At 42.8% G+C, this 24,576-nt stretch overlaps 1 protein-coding gene across 3 annotated transcripts in view; it reads left to right on the top strand.

The window, feature by feature from the left end:
- The first annotated feature begins 11,024 nt into the window (after nucleotides 1-11,024).
- The window catches only part of LOC120305075 (C-type lectin domain family 4 member F-like), a 94,191-nt gene continuing 80,639 nt past the window's right edge, over nucleotides 11,025-24,576 (top strand). For all 3 annotated transcript variants that reach the window (XR_005555905.1, XM_039336410.1, XM_039336409.1), the window contains exon 1: nucleotides 11,025-11,170. Coding sequence is in view for 2 of the 3 variants with exons in the window: in XM_039336410.1 (XP_039192344.1) it covers nucleotides 11,116-11,170 (55 nt within the window). In the remaining variant the exon portion in view is untranslated. The remainder of the gene's footprint in view (nucleotides 11,171-24,576) is intronic.

Genomic DNA, 24,576 nt, shown 5'->3' with positions numbered 1-24,576 from the left:
GCAGGTTTTGGTCACTTCACATGATCTTGGGACACTGTGACCATCATAAATATGAATCAGTTGCCAAGCATCTGAATATAAATCACAAGACCCTGGAGATGCTGCAACATTCCAGCTGATCGGCGCTTCTTCTGGGCTCAGCAGAAGTGCCAGGATCAGCGCCGAGCTCCAGCTGGAGCCCGGTGCTGATCCTGGCGCTTCCACTGAGCCCTGACAGCTCTGCAGCTTCAGTCATCTCTTGCTCAGGCTTGTGCGGTGCTGCCACTGGTTCAGCTCATTCCCCTCCCCTACTACCACTTTTCTAGGATGGTTGTGTACCACCTGCCAGGTGCCAATGTACTACAGGTGTACCCGTACCACTGGTTGAAAAGCCCTTCCTTAGAGTACAAAGAATAGCTACAAAGATGATGAAGGGTCTAGAGGCTAAACTGTATTATGAACAGCTAAGGGAACTAATTATGTCTAGCCTAACAAAGAGAAAGTGACATGATAGCTATCTTCCAGCACCAGAAGACAGGACAAGAAGCAATGGGTGAAACTCATCAAAGAGAGATCCAACCTGGAGTTAAGGAGGAACTTAATTGACATTGAGAACAGTTAATCAGTGGAACAACATGCTTCCCAAGGTTGTGGGTGCTCCATCGCTGGAGATTTTCAAGAAAAGATTGGGCATCCATTTGTATAAGGACTCCTGCTTTGGACAGGGGGTTGAACTAAAAGATCTCCAAGGTCCTTTTTAACCCTATAATTTATAATTATATTCAGCTTTTTTTTTTTTTGCAATTTGTTGTAATTAAAATTTTTGGTTGTTTGATTTATTCATTTTCCAGCTAAAGTCAGGATTCCCTCAACACCCCTACTTTGAAAAACTCCAATCTATCGACCCCAGGGACTTTGTCACCAACTACATCCCTTGTGGCAATGTATCTTCAAGAATATTAAAAGGGGGGCTTCCAGCTGAGGCATATTGCTCTTCACTGTCTTAAAGTTAATGATAACAACAACAACCACATTCACCAAACACAAACCCATGCTGCCATGGAGAGAATTTCAACATAATTAACATCTAACTGCTTAAAACTCAACAGCCTTTAGGAGAACAATAAACAGTAAAATATAACTACACAGGGAAATATCACCTTCCAACAAACATGGTTACAAAAAAAAAAATGGAGGGGGGGAGCAAGGTAACTTTGCTGGAGTTAAAAAGTGGAACAAGTCTATGTGATCAAAAAGACTGAATAATTCTAAATATACTGTATCTGTCTTGAAGGCTGCTGCTTTACTGGCAGAATGACTGTCAAACTACTTAATCCAAATAGTGAAAGGAAGAGAGAAGAATATGTAGATGGGCTCATAGAAACTGCACAACTGTCTACCATTCAGAAAGTCTGCCAGCACTCACTTTTTGGAAACAGCAATGCCAGAAACATTACACCAAGAGATCAAGTCTGAGACTTGTACCATTTTCTGTAATCCAACTAGGGCTCTTCTTAAGTCTTGGACTGTACTTCCAGCCTCTGAATCTGTACTAAGCCCTGGGCACCTATATTACATGGATATAGTTACAAATATGTGGCTAGTTACAAATACTTTATTGAAATATTTGTAAACTGAAATATAGTGTGCACACATTTATTCATTTTCATTCATGTTAATTTTTAAGTTTCTCTTTAAAAGTCTAACTGTCCAACTTATATTGATCCATTTTGAAGATTTCACATTTTGATCAACTCGCTTGGTAGGATATATATTTTTTCCTTATTCACCGAATTGCTACTCTTTACATTAGGGCACTTGGGCAGGACCTATAGTAGAAAGACCTTTCTTTGTGTTTTGCTGGCATTCAGGACCATTATATAACTCCTGCCTTATTTCCTTCATATCAGCCAGTCAGTAATGATGAGCTCCTCCCAATTTGTGTGGAGAGAACTTGATTAGTTGGCACACATTTTACACAGCAAGTTTTGCAGGGGAGCATTTCTACAAGATGGCATCATGGAAGGGACTTTATAGTAATGTGGATGTGCTTGAGCAACAGACAGAAGACCCCAAAGTCCTTGATCAGAGAAAGTGGGCAGGTAAGTCGCAAGTATAATAACACCTGATCAAATGGAACTAGTGGGGAGTGTAAGATGGCAAACTTAGAGACACCTCTTCACTAGTGTTGTGCCTAATTCTAGATGTACACAGGATGAAGTTTCATTCATTTGCCTCTTTCCCTGATGCTTCCCTTCCACTACCCCATGCATACTTTTTCCTTGGGTTTTAATCCCTATTTTAGAACTTCCAGAGGAAGTGACTTACTCCTAAAGGTTTTAAGAAGTTGCTTAGCTGCCACAATACTATGAGTGATGAACTGTCCTTGGTGTCAGCAGTACCTCTTACAAATAACAGGGCTGAATTATTAGTTGCTTCCTCCCGCCTCTGGAATATTTTCTACCTGAGATATTGGGCTGCCCTACCTCTCCAGATCATTAGAAAATCTGTGAGGAGAAAGGCTGCTATAACTTAATCAACCTTCTGGTTGATTAATTAGATTTAAATGTGGTTTGGGAATGTTTGATTCCTGGTGTATATATGTTTCTTTTATAATGTATGATCTTGGTTTTAATTTTAGATTAGTAGGAATTTATTTTAGCACAAATTATCGATTTGGGAAGTTGCACACCCTCAGAATTGGTTGATCAAAACTACTTTAAAAATTAACAAATACTTAACAATCTATTGCATAGATAATGAAAATTTGACCTTTTTGGTTAGAAGGTACCTTAGAGGTCTTCTAGTCCAACAGTTTCTAAAGGCAAACTCTTTCATTGATTAATTGTTCTCACTATCAGGAAATTTCTCCTTAATTCTAGGCTGGATCTCTCTTTAATGATCTTCCACCTGTTACTTCTTGTCCCGCACTCAGGTGCTTTGGAGAATAAGTTGGCCCCCTCTTCTCTGTAACAGCTCCTCAAATACTGAAAGACTGCTCTCATATCACCCTAGTCCTTCTCTTTGTTAGACTAGACATACTTCATTGACACCATCCTAACTGTATGTTAATCAGATGGTTGTTAAGTATGAGGAGAGGATTTTGCAAATCAAATAACTGGAAGAATGTTAAAATGTGCTGCAGCTGCCAAAAAAAAGTCAATGCAGCTCAAGATCATGAGAAGTGATAATGCCACTTTATACTGTACTAATGAGGCCATACTTGGAATACTGCATACAGTTCTGGTCACCATGATAGAAAAAATACAATGGGACCCTAGGAAGTGTGCAGAGAAGAGCAACAAAGATGATAAAGGGTCTGGAGGCTTCATACAATAATGAATAGTTGTGGGAGCTAGGTATGTCTAGCCTATCAAAGAGAAGGCTTAGGTAGGACATGATAATTGTCTTCCAATACTTGTGGGACTAAGAGAGAAGAAGAGATTGACTTATTTCCCAAAGGACCAATGGGTAGGACAAGAAGTAATGGGTGTAAGCTTATTAAAGAGATATCAAACCTAGCAGTAAGTAGAGATTTTCTGACGGTCAGAGCATTTAATCAATGGAAGAACTTGCCTTCTGAGGTTGTGGGTGCTCCATCACTGGAGGTTTTCAAAAATAGACTGGATAATCATTTGACCAGAATGGTATAAGGTCTCCTGCCTTCAGCAGGAGGTTGGGTTAGAAGATCTCTGAGGTCCCTTCCAGCCCTAAGATTCTATGTATTATATGTAAATTTTCTCCATTTACCCACAATCTAGGTGCTCTTAAATTTTCTAAAGCAGGGGTCCTAACCCCTGGTCTATGGACCAGTACCAGGCCACAGCATGCCAGCAACTGGTCTGCACAAACAAGCAAAGCCCCATCCGTGAAATGCATGCAGCACACAAAACCACACCCCCTCCAGTCCACAGAAAAGCCTCTCTCCATGGAACCAGTCCCTACCCAAAAGGTTGGGGACCTCTGTTCTAAAGAGCAGAGATACAGACTCTTGAAATAAGCAGAGGGTGAATTGAGCAAAGAAGAAAATTTCTGGTCTTAGCAAAGGAGCATCTTCATGACCATTGTTAGGGATGTAGATTATTTTTTGTATGGGCATCTCAAGCTCAAGCTATGCAAGTGAAAGTCCACTATGACATTAGAAAGGTGGTTTAAATAATGTTGAACGTAAATATGAACCTGAAAAATAAATGACTCTGCCCCCCCCCCCCATTTACTTTTTCTGAATGCCAGTTCATTTGTGTTTCTTGTACAAATGAGGGTATATTTCTGGAGCAGTTGGGATAACAACCAGCTGCATCTTTGACCCAATTTGTGCAGCACAAAACGGAAGACACTGAGCACATTCTGGATTGGGATCCTCATTACCTCATCCAATACTAATTTAATGAAAAAATATTTTACAGAGGAAAGAAAATGAACAGGAAAGTGATTTTAAATGGAAACTGAAAATTAGATCTAGCAATTACAGAAGAAACAGAATTATTACTAAAGCACTACATTTCCCCTAACTCTCCTTTAAGGCTTACAGGAGACATGAGAAGACTAAGGGGACTCGTGGTAACAGTCATCTATAAATGAAGGGATTTCACAGGGCAAAATCTGTAAATATGTTCTCCCTGGCACCTGAGGATAAGACAAGAACTGGTGGGTAGAAGCTATATAGAGCTTTACATCCAAATTTGAACTAACTATGAGAGCTATCAGCAACAGCTTGCCTCTTGAAGTTGTGGATGCGCCATCACTGGAGATTTTAAGAAATAGCTGGATAGTTAACTATTTGTCCAGGATGATATGAAGATTCCTATACTGGATTGAGGGTTGGACTAGAAAATCTAAACCTCTGTCATGGTTCCGGTAGATGAGACCAATTAAAAGAACTTCAAGGCAAGGAATTCTTCCTCAAAGAACATTTTTATTTGGCTACAAATTAAATACAAAGGTGAACCCAAGACTAACTTCCCCTCCCCTTTGTTACAAAGTTACAAGTTGCAATTCCCACCCCAATTAGATGTCATCAATCACATTCACCAAATTAGTAGAAAACGCAGGGACTCCTCCCAGCTCTCCAGCCCCCCAAAATGCTATCAGTAATGACCTTGGTTCCCATACATGAAATTGTTTTGGCTAACTCATAACTACACCCCCTCCCTCCTTTCTAAATATGTGGTACCTGAAAATGAAGTGAAAATGGCTTCAGTTCAGGTCATTGCAGTGCTGACATTCAGCTTCCTTTAAAGAAAGGAGAAATCCTGCAGTTTAAACAACAATAAAGGTTAAGAGTCCCCTCTTGGTTTATTTGGATGCTTGTCATAGAATTTGCATATGAATCTATCAGCTTTCACATCAGTATTTTTTACCCAGGTGGCTTCCAATAACAGAGATCCTTTCCATTGCACTAAATATTGCAATTTGCCTTTGTATAACCTAGCATCAAGAATGTGCTTTACTTTGTAATGAGTCTCTCCATAAGTGGGCCAGGCACTTTCTTGGGAGAGGGTCTCAAAGTCGACTCCCTGAAGGTTTTAACAGACTGTTATGAAACACTGGGTGGACCTTTCCTAAAAGATGAGAGAGTTTTAGTTCTACAGTGACTGGGTTTATGATCCGAACTATAGGAAAGGTTCTCAGGTATTTTGGCCCCAATTTTTTGCTAGGTAACTTAAGTCTTAGATACTTTGTAGAAAGACAAACCTTTCCCCCCCCCCACACAGAATGATTTCTGAGGTGCTCTTTTCTTATCAGCTTGCTTTTTGTAAATTTCTGAGGCTTTTGTTAAAGCTTTCTTTGTATTATTCTGACCACCTCTCCAAGCAGACACCCACTGATCTAATGTTTGAGAGGTAGGGGGGTCTTGAAGGTATTCAGGCATCGGAATAAAATTCCTCCCAGTGGCTTTCTTAAACAATGTAAGTCCAGTGCTACTATGTACTGTGTTATTGTAAGCCACTTCAGCAAAAGGGAGATCAGTCTAATTTACGTTCGCTTTTTCAGCTGCTCCATTCCTAGAAGGATGAAAAGCCAATGACAGTCCTTCTGAGAAACCAATCAGTTTAAGAAAATCCCTCCAAAATCTGGCCATAAATTGAACTCCCCTGTCTGAAAGTATTTGTTTTGGTGCACCATGCAGACGGTAAATATGCTTAAGAAATAATTTGGCTAGCTTCAGGGCAGATGAGAGACCAGAGCATGCTATAAAGTGAGCTTGCTTTGAAAAAAGGTAAATTACAGTCCATATTACCATATTTCCTCTACTCTCCAGTAATTCAACAATAAAATCCATAGCGATCTCCTCCCATGGCTGAGAAGGATCTGTGACAGGCTGTAACAGTCCAGGGGGCTTTCCTGGGATCCTCTTCATAGTAGCACAGACTGCACAGCTTTTTATATAGCTCTTCAGATCTTTCTTTAAGCCTGGCCACCGAAATTGCCTCCGAACTAAGTGTAGTGTCTTTAAATATCCAAAGTGATCAGCTTGTTTAACGTCGTGACTGTGTTGGAGCACTTGGAATATGAGTGATTCAGGCAAATATAATTTCCCCCTTTCCAAGCTAACCCATCTGTATGGGTTAGGATGGTTTGATTTTCCTTGAGCCATTTGTCATTTTTCAGTTCTTGCTTTAATTTCTTTGTCAATGGGTCGTCTGGGTTAGGGGACTTCATGTGTTGTTTCCCAGGGGTTATTTGAGAAATAACTTGAGGTGGTGGCATGATAGAATCTATGACTTGTTCACATTGACTTTTATAATAAGGCAGTCTAGAGAGAGCATCAGCTAAGAAATTTCTTCCATTCGGTATGTATTTCAGGGTAAAGTTAAAATGATTAAACTATTGTGCACAGCGTACTTGTTTGGGAGACAGTTTACAGGTAGCTTTCAGTGCGTCTAAGTTTTTGTGATCAGTCTATACTTCAAAAGGCACCTTGCACCCCTCTAGGAGATGATGCCAAGTCAATAAAGCCCATCTTATTGCAAAGGCTTTCTTCTCCCAAATGGCCCACTTCCGCTCTGTGTCAGTGAGTTTTTTCGAAGTGTAAGCACAGGGTTGTAAATTTCCTTCATGGTTTTTTTGTAACAGCACTGCCCCCACAGCCATATTGCTGGCATCAGCTTGAATAACAAATTTCTCCTCAGGATGAGGGTATTTGAAGATTGGTTCTGCAGCAAATAGTCTTTTTAAATTCTCAAAAGTGGCTTGGCATTCTAACGACCAGTGTAGGGGTTGACCTGGTCATGGTTTACCCCCATCTTTGCCAGTTTTTAATAGTTCTGTAAGGGGCAAAGCAATCTCAGTTTTTTTAATTTGGCTACAAAATAATGGCATGTACAAAGGTGAACCCAAGATTAAATTCCCCTCCCCTTGGTTACAAAGTTACAAGTTGAAATTCCCACCCCAATTAGATGTCATAAATCACATTCCCCCATTAGTAGAAAACGCGGGCACTCCTCCCAGCTCTCCAGCCTGCCAAAATGCTATCAGTAATTACCTTGGTTCCTATACCTGAAATTATTTTGGCTAACTCAGAACTACACCCTCCTCCCTCCTTCTTTCTAAATATGTGGCAACCAAAAACAAAGTGAAAATGGCTTCAGTTCAGGTCATTGCAGTGCGATTCTCTGATTTTAACATGCAAAATACTTACCATTTGTTCCAGCTGTCATATATTGTATGACATACTGTATATGAGATCATAATTTAAAACTTTGCAAAATTGCAAAATGCTGATGTCATGAAACCATTTGTGATTGTCCAGATCACGGAAGAGGATTGATTTCTGACCATTCAGCAAAGACTTCCTACAATATTAATAGAACCATTCCTGTTGATTGTAGTTGATATAAATAAGTAGATTGATAACTAATAGATTTTTCACTTGTTTTACATTAATGACAGTAAGAGAGAAGTTTTAGTTCTATTTCTCTCTTTCCCTTTTTATTTCTCATTACAAAGTAAGAAATAGGCAAAGAGCTTCCTATCAGTGGTAGGAGATATTGTTGTGATCCCAAGAATTCATGCTAACCAGTATTGTTCTGTCTTGATTAGTATGTCAATCCCAAATGCCCCACAACTTTTCATATCTTGGTCTGGCCTTCACTTCATGATGTTGGGAAAGTCTCATCCAGGCAAGGAGGAAGGATCAAGTGGGAATTTAGTCACAAGAGATCTAGGATTGTCCCTGCTCCTAAGTTCCATGAACTTTTTCTGTTTGTTCCCAAGGGAGGACAAGAAGCCTGAGGAAATTCTTGTATTATAGATAGAATAGTCAACTTGAACCTTTCATGTGTGGATTTGATTGTTTGTGCTTGACAATAAGGACATACTAGTAACACAAAATGCAACTGGGAATGTCTTATTAGAATCTCCTTTGCCTCCCAACAGATTCCAAAGAGAACCCAGAGGTGGAGAGTACATATGAACCTATTGACCCAGCAATCAGACTGAATGGGAAAAAAGTAGAGCTACTACCTGCAGATTGTTCTCCAGGTATGGAAAGACCAAGACCAAGCTTCTCAGAAAGGTCTGGGTATAGGTATTTTATTTAGGAATGGGTCAAGCCTAACACTTAGGTAGTTTCCATGAGAAAAGCCCAAAGTATTAGAAACCTAGAAGAAAGACAGAAAGAAGTTACTTCAGATGTCTATCTGAAGGTACATAGAATAAACCCTTAACTCTCTATCTATACTCAGTTGCTGTAGAAGAGCAGGCAGAGCTGGGGGGGGGGCAGAGTTAAGTGCATTATCAATTTAGAATTGTTCCATTCTCACAAGCGCTCCAAGGGCAACCCTCCTGAATTCCATTGACCCTTTCTGGCACCAATTTACTGTTGAACTTTAGTTGATCAGATTCTTGTATATAAGCCTAAATAAATCTTCTTTGCTGCACTCTTATGAAGGTCCTGATTTTTTGTTCCTGACAATTGCCCTCTTGTCATCATTAGAGCACAAGATGCTACCAATACATTTGGACTTCCATCACAGCTGCAATGGCCAGTATTAAGGGCTGTAGGGAAAGAGTTACAACTTTTGCAAGTTTGGGACTTCTTTCTTTCTATTGGCTTGATTCTATTCAACTGGTAGCTTCACCATGCTAAATTTGCCCCCTTGCCCCAACTTTACATAGATTTCTCTTTGGGTTAATTCCTATTCTGTTTTAAGAGTGCTGCCATTTGTAATATGGGGATGGAAAGGCAGTTGTTAGGAGAGCAGGAGCAACCCAAATTCTTCCCTCTGTTCTTTGCAGCCTGCTGGAAACCAACTTTCACATGCAGAACTGGCATAGTAACTGGTGCCCTTGTGCTGACCACATCTGTGTCTCTGAATGTATTGCTGCTCGCTCTGGGACTGGTACACTGTAAGTGTTCTGCTGTATTATGATGGGATTCAGGAAGACTTCCTGGGATCTAGACTTAGGTCCACTACTTAGTGGTAGAAGATAGAGCTCCTGCTTAGCTTTTGGAGGGGGAAAGCCTGGAGCATTTCATGGCATTTTTGAATTCCCCAAGATAGTCTCCCTTTTTCCACCAATTAAGAACTTGTAGGAAGCAGCGGATCCATCAGAAGAAAATTGATGTGGCTGAAGGGTCAATTGCTATGTATGATCTCTAGATATCCATGGAGATGATCACTGGAAGCAAAATAATTAATTTAAGCTGCCTCTGGGGACAGGTTTGCATATTTATCATATCCATACACCATTTCAAACTGTCTCTTATGCCTCTGTAAATGCTACATGTTTCTTATTAACTGGAATAGAGACCAGTTAGGGATTGCCACCATGGAGCCCAGGAACACTAATGTATCTGCAGACATTTCCCTTGGTGTTCAACAAGTTTCAAGCCCAGTCCCACTTGAATTTTTTACTTTAAAAAAAATGGAAAGCAAAACAAAATCTCAATATCCAGTTGTTTTTTATTTCCAAGAGTGCCTTTGTCCCCCCACAAAAAAGAAGGATTGCAACTCATTGCTTTATTGAGAAGTATGCTCACCTATCCAGAAAAGGAGAAAGATAAACAGGCATAGTAGAGAGAATCTAATAGAGGAGAAGTTTAGAAAGAGTTGTATCAGGTGAGATCCAAGCAAATTGGTATTTTCTCTCTGATTGTTTCTCCATCCCATCCTCACCCCCTGACAGCCATTTTGTGATTAAACACAAAAGTATGGATTTTGTGAGAGACTTCTTCCATTCTTTCAAAATTCCAGCTGGTCTGGAAAAAAGTTGGAAGTTACTGGATTAAGGTGATGGAACAGGAAAAGGAAAACCTCAATTTAAATTCATCCTCAGTCATAGAACTCATGACTTGACATTGGGCAAATTTCTCTTTCAACCTGATGCTTCGTGGTATCCGTAGCAGAACATCCAGATTCAGCCATAGTTTCATTCCATACAGCATTAACCTTGTGAACTCTGAAGCTTTCTCCTTCCATTATATATTCAAAATGGACAGTATTTAATATTTATTTGCTACGTATATGTCTATATATATGTTGTTCATAGTATGTTTAGGTGTGTGTCATGTATGTATTTCACTTTGAGAGCGTGCAACTAAATTTCATTTTTTATGTGTGCCGTTGTGCCCACAGTAAAAAAAATGACAATAAAGATTATCTTCTCTTACCTTACCTTACCTTACTTTATCTTACCTTACCTTACCTTATCTTATCTTATCTTATGATAAGATTGTTATTGCAGGGAAAAAGTGAAGGAGAAAGTGCTATCTAACTTATTTGAACATCTAGAGAAAAGCAGGAGAGAAATCTAATGCATGAATAGCAAAAATATGCCTGGCTTCCTTTTTACAACTGTTTTACAGACCACTCAATAGCAGCTTTAATTTGGTTGCATGCTTGGTTCTGCTCGAGGAATAAGAAAGTGTTCCATAATAAAGTTGAGCTGTGGCTCTGAGTAATGTGGTGAGATAATTTTCTAAGAATACAATGATCAAAGAAAAGCTGATGATATTTGCATGAGCATGCTGAATAGTCCTGTTAGTAGTCCCAATAAAAGCCAGGGGAAGACAACACTTTTAAACAGCCTCATTTGGCAAATGCTACTGTTTTGGTGGCCTCAGCATTGCCCTTTGGATTGGTAGCTCTTTCTGAGATATGTCTGCCTGTGTGTGCCTGAACAGATTCTAAGATGGTTGCTACTCTGGAACAAGCACACCAAGAAAACAAGCAGCTGCAAGAGGCAGGTGAGTATCCTGGACAGTTGGGGAAGATGGTCATGAATTAAAATTTTGCTTTGCTCTCTGAAGCATGCAAGGAACATCAATGTAACCTTTCCATCTTTTTTTAACCTAATTTGCTCCTCTTCCCTGACTGTATTTCACTGTTCCTACCTTTCTTGCAAATGTTCCTTTGATATTCTTGATTTTTTTAAAATAACTCTGAGGATTTTCTTGTTTGTTGTCATTCTCTATTGATGCAGATTTCTTTACAATTTCTTGTCCAATATTGAAAGTCTGCATGGCATGATCTTTTATTACCCTCGGTTTTCAGTCTCCATCTTTCCCAGACAATCTGACTTAGAAGACTATTTGGGTCTTTTCTTTTTTGATATTGTGGAAATATTTTTCTACTTCAGTTCTGAGAAAGTCTCCTATCTCTTTCATAGCTCCCATAGTTCTCTTTTGCATACTGTACATTTAAGTGCAGATCAAATCTTGAGAATATATCTTCTGTTTTTGAAATGTTCTAACCCAATATTTGACTCTATTAATTCATGGTCTTTTCCACAGTCTGCACCTGAAAGTACCCTGGCAGTATTTGCCTCCTGCATTTTAATATTTACCCAACCCAAATATTCCTGTAATTGCAGGTTCTCCAATCTTTGTATTCCAATCACTCACTAATACTGCTATGTTCTTTCTAAATGTTGCATTTATTTCCACTTGCAGTTTGCCTTAGAGTTTTTCAATGTCATTTATTTTTCCGCCTATAATAAATGCATAAATGTATATAAAATAATCTCTGAATAGCCACTAATTCTGACAGGTAAAATCCTGTTGTTTATTATTTAAAAATGAATACATACGAATATCTTTGTGGAGTGTCATAGCCACTCCATTCCCTTATAAGGACTGAATAATATAATCTGATTTAAAGCAGCCCATTATGGTCTACCAAAGCTCCCCTCATCTTAAAACAGTCAGTTTAGTATGCTTCATTTCTTTTTTGTCAATCTCAAGTTTCCTTGGTCCATGCTCATTACATTCTATATTCTAATTATTTATGTCTTCATATCTGTATATACATTTATGTCTGTATATCTAGAAATTTCTTTTTCCGTAGTGACACTATCAGTTACCATCCTTTGTTGCAGCTCACATTGGGTTCTATCATCACTTCTACTTGTGAAAACTCAGTGTTCTTTCCCAGCAACTAGAACTGGCTAGGGAATTCTGGGAGTTAAAGTCTATGTACCTTAATGTTGCCAAGTTTGAAAAACATTGAACTAAAGGAATGCCTGCCAAGCTAGGTACTCCAACATCTGATACCTAGATTCATTTAAATGCTACAGTCATAACCATATAGTGTTTACTAGCACCAGTACAAAAATGACTTGCCCACTACCTTCTGGGTCTGATTTTGGAATTCCTGCTGCTACCTGGGTTGGTTCCCCTTCTCCTGCAAAATTCCACTGATTTTCAACCCTGTTAAGTAGTTTCTTAGCTTAGATACTAACCTTACAGTATCACCAAGAGTGACCTTGCCCGGATTTTGCCAGGACTTCCATCTCTCACTAGCAACGCACTCAAGGTCACTTGGTGCTCTAACTGTGCCCCCTCCATGTCATAGTGTTAATTTCTTGGGAGAGAAACAATTGGACCAATTCTCCAATGAAAGAATTTAAGCCAACTAATATTTAAATAGTAAAGTCTTTTTTTCTTCACTGGAGTATTTTTCAGAACTAATGCCAAGAGAATTGCAAGCAGAAATAGGAAATGTGTTTTAATAAATAATTATCTCATTTTTAATGTAGTTTATGAAAATCTATATGCAATTCTTCCTGTTATTTACCATTTTAGGATCATCTGGTTGGCTGTTGTTATTCAAGTGTAAGGACTCACCCCACTTTGCATCTTAAGAAGACAGAACTTGTCAGAATCCAATTATATTTCATCTTTAATTATCAAACATAGAAAATCCCAATTCTGCCTTCTCTGGATTCTGCCATAAGAGGGAGAGAAGGGGGAGAACAAAGGGACTTTATGGCCCTCACTTCCTTCAGTAGACTTCTAAGGAGCTGAATGTGTTTATTGCAACCTCAAAGAGTTTGAACCTTACCATAACAAAAGGGGCTATTTACTTTTCATGTAGTTTATCTGAAGTCTCCATCCAGACAGAAGAAAGGAGTAAAGGGGTAGATTTGTGATGCCTGAAACTATCACTGGAAGGGGGGGGTGATTGGGTGGGACTACTGGGGAACCCCTTAAAACCTTGAATGGGAGAGCTTGGACCCCAAGTCCTGTCTAGCACACCTGCAACCACTTCTTCTTAATAAAGGATTCCTGTTGGAAGAATGATTCCAAGAATTCTGTCTTCTTAAGATGCAAAGTGGGGTGGGTCCTTACATTAGACAGGACTTGCAAAATTAATCCACCTGGAAGGGAAACCCTTGCCGGGGGATTTTGCAAAAATTTACCATGTCAGCCAATGGAGTAAGAGAGGGGGAAAACTCCCTGGAAAGAGAGCCGCTGACCCAGTTGGAACCTTGCCAGATGTTGGGATCCGAGAGGTCAGATTCCTCAGGAGAAGAAGTGGTGGAGACACGGACCACAAGCCTCGCTGGTCAATGGGCGTTGGAAAGAAAAGTGAGTGGGGAAAGGAATCAAGAAAGGTGACCCTGAGACGGGGGACCAAGCAACCAGAATGGAAGCAGGAGATGGAGAAATCCCTGCACGCAAGTGAAGAGGGAGGAAGCTGGGCACCGTACTCAGACTGGATCCTAGAGAAAGCTATTGACCTGATGAAGAGAACTCTCAGCTCCCTAGGAGAGGAGAATCCTGAGCCCTACGGCCGCCCCAGCTCCTGGAGCCGCAAAGGGAAAGACACCGAGGGGACGTGGAACCTGCAACCCCGGGGATATCTACTGATCCAGTAGCCCCCACCCCCTACTGGACCACAGATGGCAATCTGGACGGAAGACACTACCACCCACAACGGAGGCACCGATCCATTCCAAGACGTCCACCGTTGGAGGTGAAATTCAAAGGGGAGCCAACACGCTTGGGGTTTTTCCTAACCCAAGTCCTCAGCTACATGGAGGAATACGGGCAGGACATTCCCAGCGACAAAGCCCGCATCCGGATCGTGCAATCTGCCCTGGATGGACCGGCTGCAGATTGGGTGGTGAACTTGCGTGACTCCAATGCCCCAGAACTCAGTAACTTCAACCGTTTCATGTCCTCTTTGAGAAGACGATTTGAAGACCCCCTGGCTGATCGCAAAGCCCGTGAAAGGATAAAAACGATGAGGCAAGGCAAACGCCCGGTGGCTGAATATACACAAGAATTCCGGGCCATTGCCAGCAAACTAAATTGGCCAGAAGACATCCTCCTTAGCCATTTCAAAGACGGACTAAACTATGATCTATATGATGCTTGCCTGCCCCGAGGGGACCCACATCGACTTGAGGAATGGTACGTCTTGGCAGAGGAAGCAGAGATCGACATATTGAAGAGGCACCGCCGAGGAAAACAATGGAGCCGCCCCCCGCCTGAGCTGACACACCAACCGGTGAAATCATCGGATACAGCCAAGAAGCAAATGGGGTGTTTCAAGTGCGGAAGAGAGGGGCATCGAGCTGTAGAATGCCGCTCAAAGGCCCCCCAGCACAACCCAGACAAATCCCCAATCAGCAAATCCAGAAAGTCTTCAGCTAAGCCAAAAGAAACGGCCATGAGAATGATGGAAATTGCAGAACCCCCCACTTCTACTCACCAAGGGGAAAGAACTCCAGCCTACACCACAGGGCCGGTGGATGCCTCAGATGACAGCTTGGAGGGCGAACCCCTGGTAAGTGGATGCATCACACCCATCCTCAAAACAGTGACTATATTAATCCCCCCCATGCCCGAAGCTGTGAAGGTGAAAGCCTTAATAGACTCTGGCTGCACCCGCTGCCTCATTAGCCCAACACTAGTGGGGAATCTGGGCATCCCATCCAGGAGACTGGAACAACCAATCTCATTTGGCCAGCTAGATGGATCCATAGCAGGGGGAGTGCCAGCTACCCTAGCCACTCTGCCAATACACCTCTCCCTGGGCAACCATGAAGAGGACTTAACGTTTGTGGTGACCCCAGGTATGGAATGCCCAATGATTCTAGGGATGGAATGGTTGAAAAAATGGAACCCCTGGGTAAACTGGAGGACGACAGAAATCAAATTCCCGAAGGGGGACCCTATGGACTTAAAACCCCAAGGGGGGCTACCACAATCAAGAATAGGAAAAGCATCCATAGGAGTGGAAAAAAGATTAACAGAAATACCAGAGGAATATAGAGACCTTGCTGAAGTCTTCAGTGAGGAGAGGGCGAATGAGCTCCCCCCCCACCGACCCACAGACTGTACCATTGAATTCAAGCCTGGGGCAAAACTCCCGAAGCCCAGATTATACTCCATGAGCCCAAAGGAGAAGGAGGAAATGGAAAGATTTATAAAAAAAAACCTAGAGAGAGGTTTCATTGAGCCAGCCAAGCCTAAAGTGGCTGCCCCGGTCCTTTTTAGAGAGAAGAAGGATGGCTCCTTACGTTTATGCGTGGATTATAGGGCCCTGAATACAATCAGTGAAAGCAACCTATACCCTCTGCCCCTCATGAAAGACATGCTGTCACACCTATCGAAAGGGAAAATTTTTTCTAAACTAGACCTAAGGGAAGCTTACTATCGCGTGAGAATCAAGGAAGGGGACGAATGGAAGACTGCATTTAACTGCCCCATGGGGTGCTATCAATTCAAAGTCTTGCCATTTGGATTACAAGGGGGCCCTGCAGTCTTTATGCAATTAATCAATGACGTTCTAAGGGAGCACCTGTTTAAGGGGGTCCTTGTTTACTTGGACGACATTCTTATCTTTACTGAAACAAAAGAAGAACACGTCAAACTTGTCAGAGCGGTTTTAAAGAAGCTGCGAGCCGCTCACCTATATGCCAAACTCTCAAAATGCGAATTCCACCAGGAAAGGATAGACTACCTAGGCTATCGCATATCCCCCAGGGCATTGAAATGGACCCAAAAGGTCAAAGTAGTATTAGATTGGGCGCCACCCCGCACAAGAAAGCAACTACAAAGTTTCCTGGGCTTTGCAAACTTTTACCGCCAATTCATCCCCTCATTTGCCCAGATAGCCTTGCCCCTCACTAACTTACTAAAAACGAAGGGAGCATCCTCAGTAAAACCTAGCCAGCCACTAACATGGACAATGGAGTGCCAAGCAGCGTTTGAGAGACTAAAGAGACTTTTTTCTGCCGAACCAGTACTAAGGCACCCAGACATGGACAAGCCCTTCGTAATACAGGCAGATGCAAGTGATGTGGCAGTGGGGGCTGTGCTATTACAAGAAAATGATGATGCAGTATTGCAACCCTGTGCATATACATCCAAGAAACTCACGGAAACAGAACAGCGCTGGCCCGTATGGGAGAAGGAGGCTTATGGGATACGTTGGGCATTACTCACGTGGCGACAGTTCCTGGAAGGCAACAAAATCCCCTTCCAGGTGTGGACTGATCACAAAAATTTAGAAGCCCTGAAAACTCCAGGAAACTCAATCCCAAACAAGCCCGCTGGTCTCAGCATTTTCACCAGTTCCAGTTTAAGCTCAAACATTTACCAGGGAGAAAGAACTTCCTGGCAGATGCTCTATCTCGCATGCCCCAATATAACAGCGCACGAACCACAGACTCTAGACCAATAATGGCAGAGTCACAACTGGCAGCACCAGTAACCACAAGAACCCAAGCCAAATTAAAACCACAACTGGACAGCCAAACTGGAATTGAATTCAGAAAAAGTTTGGAAACAGATGAATGGTTCCAGAAAAACAAAAATGTGTGCACAATGAGAGACGGGTTGCCTTGGGTAGGGGAAAAGTTATATATACCAACAACTCAAAGAGTAACTTTCATGCACCTTTGCCATGACACAAAATCAGCAGGGCATTTTGGATTTGTAAAAACTTTACACTTAATTAAACGGCAATTTTGGTGGCCATCAATAAAAAAGGACATAGAAAGTTATGTTGCCAGCTGCCCAACATGTGCATCTGCAAAGAGGTTGCAAGGGAAATCGCCAGGACTATTACAACCAGTGGCAAATCCCTCAGCCCCCTGGAGGGAAATAGCCATGGATTTTATAGTGGAATTGCCAGAAAGCAATGGGAATATTGTTATCTGGACGGTCACAGACTTGTTTTCCAAACAGGTGCACTTTATCCCTTGCCAAAAGATTCCCACTGCAAAGGCCTTAGCAAAACTTTTCGTCCAGCACATTTACAGATTGCACGGGGCACCCCAATGCATCATCTCTGATAGGGGAGTGCAGTTTACGTCTGCATTTTGGAAGGAATTTTTATCTCTCTTAGGGACCACTCAGGGACTGACATCTAGCCATCACCCTCAAACAGATGGACAAATGGAACGTTGTCATTCAGTACTTGAGCAATATTTGAGATGTTTTTTGAATTTCCAACAAAGTGATTGGACGGACTTACTCCCTTTTGCAGAAGTTGCCTACAATAATGCAGTCCACTCCAGCACAGGCTACACTCCTTTTCAAATAGCCAACGGTCAAAGTTTCAACTTCATGCCAGAATTAACCCCAAACAAACCAACGATCCCATCTCTAAAAGAATGGATGGAACAATTACAAGACACCTGGCCAATAGTTAGAAAAGTACTAGATGAAGCTAGGCAGGCATACAAAGCACAAGCTGATAAAAAAAGGGTTGAGCCTACACCATTCATTATAGGAGAAATGGTGTACTTATCTACAAAATACCTAAAGTCCCTACAGCCCTGTAAAAAACTTGGACCAAAATATATAGGATCTTTTCCAATTAAAAGAATCATAAACCCAGTAAGAGTAGAATTAGAATTACCCAAAAATCTCAGGCAAATACACCCAATTTTTCATTGCAGCTTGCTGAAAAGAGAGCGTCAGTCACCTTTACGGCCAAAAATCCCCCCCACCACCTCCAATCATGGTGGAGGGTGAACAACACTTCGAAATAAAGGAAATCCTTGACTCTAGGAGATATCATGGAGCGACTCAGTATCTAGTTGCCTGGAAACATCTCCTTCCCTCACAAAACGAGTGTGTCCATAAACGTCATGTCAGAGCCCCGAAGCTATTGAAGAAGTTTCACACAGAGTATCCTAACAAGCCTGACTAACTTTTATACCTATTTTGTTTTCTATCAGGTGGATCTCTCTTATATTTGAGGGGGCCGGATGTCAGAATCCAATTATATTTCATCTCTAGTTATCAATATAAAAAAACCCATTTCTGCCTTCTATGAATTCTGCCATACGATGAAGGGAAGGGGTGAACAACGGGGCTTTATGGCCCTCACTTCCTTCGGTACACTTCAAAGCAGCTGAGTTGTGTTTATTGCCAAAAGAGCTAACCATAAGAATGGAATTGTTGCCTTTCATGTAGTTTTCTTTGAAGTCTCCATCCACCCGGCAGAAAGGAAAAGAGGGTGGGATTGTGATGCCTGAAACTGTCTCTGGAAGAGGGGGGTGATTGGGTGGGACTACTGGGGAACCCCTTAAAACCTTGAATGGGAGAGCTTGGACCCCAAGTCCTGTCTAGCACGCCTGCAACCACTTCTTCTTAATAAAGGACCCACCCCACTTTGCATCTTAAGAAGACAGAACTCTTGGAATAATTCTTCCAACAGGAATCCTTTATTAAGAAGAAGTGGTTGCAGGTGTGCTAGACAGGACTTGGGGTCCAAGCTCTCCCATTCAAGGTTTTAAGGGGTTCCCCAGTAGTCCCACCCAATCACCCCCCCTTCCAGTGATAGTTTCAGGCATCACAAATCCACCCCTTTACTCCTTTCTTCTGTCTGGATGGAGACTGCAGATAAACTACATGAAAGGTAAATAGCCCCCTTTGTTATGGTAAGATTCAAACTCTTTGAGGTTGCAATAAACACATTCAGCTCCTTAGAAGTCTACTGAAGGAAGTGAGGGCCATAAAGCCCCTTTGTTCTCCCCCTTCTCTCCCTCTTATGGCAGAATCCAGAGAAGGCAGAATTGGGATTTTCTATATTTGATAATTAAAGATGAAATATAATTGGATTCTGACATCCGGCCCCTCTTAAAAATAAGAGAGATCCACCTGAAAGAAAACAAAACAGGTATACAACTTAGTCAGGCTTGTTAGGGTACTCTGGGTGAAACTTCTTCAATAGTTTCGTGGCTTTGACATGACGTTTATGGACCCACTCGTTTTGTGAGGGAGAGAGGTGTTTCCAGGCAACTAGGTACTGAGTTGCTCCATGATATCTCCTAGAGTCAAGGATCTCTTTTATTTCGAAGTGTTGTTCGCCCTCCACCATGATTGGAGGTGGGGGGGGATTTTTGGCCGTAGAGGTGATTGATGCTCTCTTTTCAGCAAGCTGCAATGAAAAATTGGGTGTATTTGCCTGAGATTTTTGGGTAATTCTAATTCTACTGTTACTGGGTTTATGATTCTTTTAATTGGAAAAGGTCCTATGTATTTTGGTCCAAGTTTTTTACAGGGCTGTAGGGACTTTAGGTATTTTGTAGATAAGTACACCATTTCTCCAATAATGAATGGTATAGGCTGAACCTTTGTTTTATCGGCTTGTGCTTTGTATGCCTGCCTAGCTTCATCTAGTGCTTTTCTAACTATTGGCCAGGTGTTTTGTAGATTTTCCATCCATTCTTTCAGTGAAGGGATCGTTGGTTCGTTTGGGGTTAACTCTGGCATAGGGTTGAAACTTTGACCATTGGCTATTTGAAAAGGAGTGTAGCCTGTGCTGGAGTGGACTGCATTATTGTAGGCAACTTCTGCAAAAGGAAGTAAGTCTGTCCAATCACTCTGTTGGAAATTTAAAAAACATCTCAAATATTGCTCAAGTACTGAATGGCACCGTTCCGTTTGTCCATCTGTCTGAGGGTGATGACTAGATGTCAGTCCCTGAGTGGTCCCTAAGAGGGATAAAAATTCCTTCCAAAATGCAGACGTAAATTGCACTCCCCTATCAGAGATGATGCGTTGGGGTGCCCCGTGCAATCTGTAAATGTGCTGGATGAAAAGTTTTGCTAAGGCCTTTGCAGTGGGAATCTTTTGGCAAGGGATAAAGTGCACCTGTTTGGAAAAAGTCCGTGACTGTCCAGATAACAGTATTCCCATTGCTTTCTGGCAATTCCACTATAAAATCCATGGCTATTTCCCTCCAGGGGGCTGAGGGACTTGCCACTGGTTGTAATAGCCCTGGCGATTTCCCTTGCAACCTCTTTGCCGATGCACAGGTTGGGCAGCTGGCAACATAACTTTCTATGTCATTTTTTATTGATGGCCACCAAAATTGCCGTGTAATTAAGTGTAAAGTTTTTACAAATCCAAAATGCCCTGCTGATTTTGTGTCATGGCAAAGCTGCATGAACGTGATTCTTTGGGTTGTTGGTATATATAACTTTTCCCCTACCCAAGGCACCCCGTCTCTCATTGTGCACACATTTTTGTTTTTCTGGAACCATTCATCTGTTTCCAAACTTTTTCTGAATTCAATTCCAGTTTGGCTGTCCAGTTGTGGTTTTAATTTGGCTTGGGTTCTTGTGGTTACTGGTGCTGCCAGTTGTGACTCTGCCATTATTGGTCTAGAGTCTGTGGTTCGTGCGCTGTTATATTGAGGCATGCGAGATAGAGCATCTGCCAGGAAGTTCTTTCTCCCTGGTAAATGTTTGAGCTTAAACTGGAACTGGTGAAAATGCTGAGACCAGCGGGCTTGTTTGGGATTGAGTTTCCTGGAAGTTTTCAGGGCTTCTAAATTTTTGTGATCGGTCCACACCTGGAAGGGGATTTTGTTGCCTTCCAGGAACTGTCGCCACGTGAGTAATGCCCAACGTATCCCATAAGCCTCCTTCTCCCATACGGGCCAGCACTGTTCTGTTTCCGTGAGTTTCTTGGATGTATATGCACAGGGTTGCAATACTGCATCATCATTTTCTTGTAATAGCACAGCCCCCACTGCCACATCACTTGCATCTGCCTGTATTATGAAGGCTTGTCCATGTCTGGGTGCCTTAGTACTGGTTCGGCAGAAAAAAGTCTCTTTAGTCTCTCAAACGCTGCTTGGCACTCCATTGTCCATGTTAGTGGCTGGCTAGGTTTTACTGAGGATGCTCCCTTCGTTTTTAGTAAGTTAGTGAGGGGCAAGGCTATCTGGGCAAATGAGGGGATGAATTGGCGGTAAAAGTTTGCAAAGCCCAGGAAACTTTGTAGTTGCTTTCTTGTGCGGGGTGGTGCCCAATCTAATACTGCTTTGACCTTTTCTGGGTCCATTTCAATGCCCTGTGGGGATATGCGATAACCTAGGTAGTCTATCCTTTCCTGGTGGAATTCGCACTTTGAGAGTTTGGCATATAGGTGGGCGGCTCGCAGCTTCTTTAAAACCGCTCTGACAAGGTTGACGTGTTCCTCTTTTGTTTCAGTAAAGATAAGAATGTCGTCCAAGTAAACAAGGACCCCCTTAAACAGGTGCTCCCTTAGAACGTCATTGATTAATTGCATAAAGACTGCAGGGCCCCCTTGTAATCCAAATGGCAAGACTTTGAATTGATAGCACCCCATGGGGCAGTTAAATGCAGTCTTCCATTCGTCCCCTTCCTTAATTCTCACGCGATAGTAAGCTTCCCTTAGGTCTAGTTTAGAAAAAAATTTCCCTTTCGATAGGTGTGACAGCATGTCTTTCATGAGGGGCAGAGGGTATAGGTTGCTTTCACTGATTGTATTCAGGGCCCTATAATCCACGCATAAACGTAAAGAGCCATCCTTCTTCTCTCTAAAAAGGACCGGGGCAGCCACTTTAGGCTTGGCTGGCTCAATGAAACCTCTCTCCAGGTTTTTTTTTATAAATCTTTCCATTTCCTCCTTCTCCTTTGGGCTCATGGAGTATAATCTGGGCTTCGGGAGTTTTGCCCCAGGCTTGAATTCAATGGTACAGTCTGTGGGTCGGTGGGGGGGAGCTCATTCGCCCTCTCCTCACTGAAGACTTCAGCAAGGTCTCTATATTCCTCTGGTATTTCTGTTAATCTTTTTTCCTCTCCTATGGATGCTTTTTCTATTCTTGATTCTGGTAGCCTCTCTTGGGGTTTTAAGTCCATAGGGTCCCCCTTCGGGAATTTGATTTCTGTCGTCCTCCAATTTACCCAGGGGTTCCATTTTTTCAACCATTCCATCTCTAGAATCATTGGGCATTCCATACCTGGGGTCACCACAAACGTTATGTCCTCTTCATGTTTGCCCAGGGAGAGGTGTATTGGTAGAGTGGCTAGGGTAGCTGGCACCCCCCCTGCTATGGATCCATCTAACTGGCCAAATGAGATGGGTTGTTCCAGTCTCCTCGATGGGATGCCCAGATTCCCCACTAGTGTTGGGCTAATGAGGCAGCGGGTGCAGCCAGAGTCTATTAAGGCTTTCACCTTCACAGCTTCGGGCATGGGGGGAATTAATATAATCACTGTCTTGAAGATGGGTGTGATGCGTCCATTTACCAGGGTTTCGCCCTCCGAGCTGTCATCTGAGGCATCCACCGGCCCTGTCGTGTAGGCTGGAGTTCTTTCCCCTTGGTGAGTAGAAGTGGGGGGTTCTGCAATTTCCATCATTTTCATGGCCGTTTCTTTTGGCTTAGCTGAAGACTTTCCGGGTTTGTTGATTGGGGATCTGTCTGGGTTGTGCTGGGGGGCCTTTGAGCAGCATTCTACAGCTCGATGCCCTTCTCTTCCGTACTTGAAACACCCCATTTGCTTCTTGGCTGTAGCCGATGATTTCACCGGTTCGTGTGTCAGCTCAGGCGGGGGGCGGCTCCATTGTTTTCCTCGGTGGTGCCTCTTCAATATGTCGATCTCTGCTTCCTCTGCCAAGACGTACCATTCCTCAAGTCGATGTGGGTCCCCTCGGGGCAGGCAAGCGTCATATATATCATAGTTTAGTCCGTCTTTGAAATGGCTAAGGAGGATGTCTTCTGGCCAATTCAGTTTGCTGGCAATAGCCCGGAATTCTTGTGTATATTCAGCCACCGGGCGTTTGCCTTGCCTCATCGTTTTTATCCTTTCACGGGCTTTGCGATCAGCCAGGGGGTCTTCAAATCGTCTTCTCAAAGAGGACATGAAACGGTTGAAGTTACTGAGTTCTGGGCATTGGAGTCATGCAAGTTCACCACCCAATCTGCAGCCGGTCCATCCAGGGCGGATTGCACGATCCGGATGCGGGCTTTGTCGCTGGGAATGTCCTGCCCGTATTCCTCCATGTAGCTGAGGACTTGGGTTAGGAAAAACCCCAAGCGTGTTGGCTCCCCTTTGAATTTCACCTCCAACGGTGGACGTCTTGGAATGGATCGGTGCCTTCATTGTTGGTGGTAATGTCTTCCGTCCAGGTTGCCATCTGTGGTCCAGTAGGGGGTGGGGGCTACTGGATCAGTAGCTGTCCCCGGGTTGCAGGTTCCACGTCCCCCTTGGTGTTTCTTCCTTTGCGGCTCCAGGAGCTGGGGCGGCCGTAGGGCTCAGGATTCTCCTCTCCTAGGGAGATGAGAGTTCTCTTCATCAGGTCAATAGCTTTCTCTAGGATCCAGTCTGAGTACGGTGCCCAGCTTCCTCCCTCTTCACTTGCTTGCAGGGATTTCTCCATCTCCTGCTTCCATTCTGGTTGCTTGGTCCCCCGTCTCAGGGTCACCTTTCTTGATTCCTTTCCCCACTCACTGTTCTTTCCAACGCCCATCGACCAGCGAGGCTTGTGGTCCTGTGTCTCCACCACTTCTTCTCCTGAGGAATCTGGCCTCTCGGATCCCAACATCTGGCAAGGTTCCAACTGGGTCAGCGGCTCTCTTTCCAGGGAGTTTTCCCCCTCTCTTGCTCCATTGGCTGACATGGTAAATTTTTGCAAAATCCCCCGGCAAGGGTTTCCCTTCCAGGTGGATTAATTTTGCAAGTCCTGTCTAATGTAAGGACCCACCCCACTTTGCATCTTAAGAAGACAGAACTCTTGGAATCATTCTTCCAACAGGAATCCTTTATTAAAAAGAAGTGGTTGCAGGTGTGCTAGACAGGACTTGGGGTCCAAGCTCTCCCATTCAAGGTTTTAAGGGGTTCCCCAGTAGTCCCACCCAATCACCCCCCCTTCCAGTGATAGTTTCAGGCATCACAAATCCACCCCTTTACTCCTTTCTTCCATCTGGATGGAGACTTCAGATAAACTACATGAAAGGTAAATAGCCCCCTTTGTTATGGTAAGGTTCAAACTCTTTGAGGTTGCAATAAACACATTCAGCTCCTTAGAAGTCTACTGAAGGAAGTGAGGGCCATAAAGCCCCTTTGTTCTCCCCCTTCTCTCTCCCTTATGGC

This window comes from Crotalus tigris, unplaced genomic scaffold (genome assembly GCF_016545835.1).
Source record: "Crotalus tigris isolate CLP2741 ecotype Arizona unplaced genomic scaffold, ASM1654583v1 scf7180000017666.379230911805:20528666, whole genome shotgun sequence".
In the NCBI taxonomy this organism is placed as follows: domain Eukaryota; kingdom Metazoa; phylum Chordata; class Lepidosauria; order Squamata; family Viperidae; genus Crotalus; species Crotalus tigris.
Note: the sequence above shows the minus strand (reverse complement) of the source record. Positions and strands in the feature narration are given on the sequence as shown.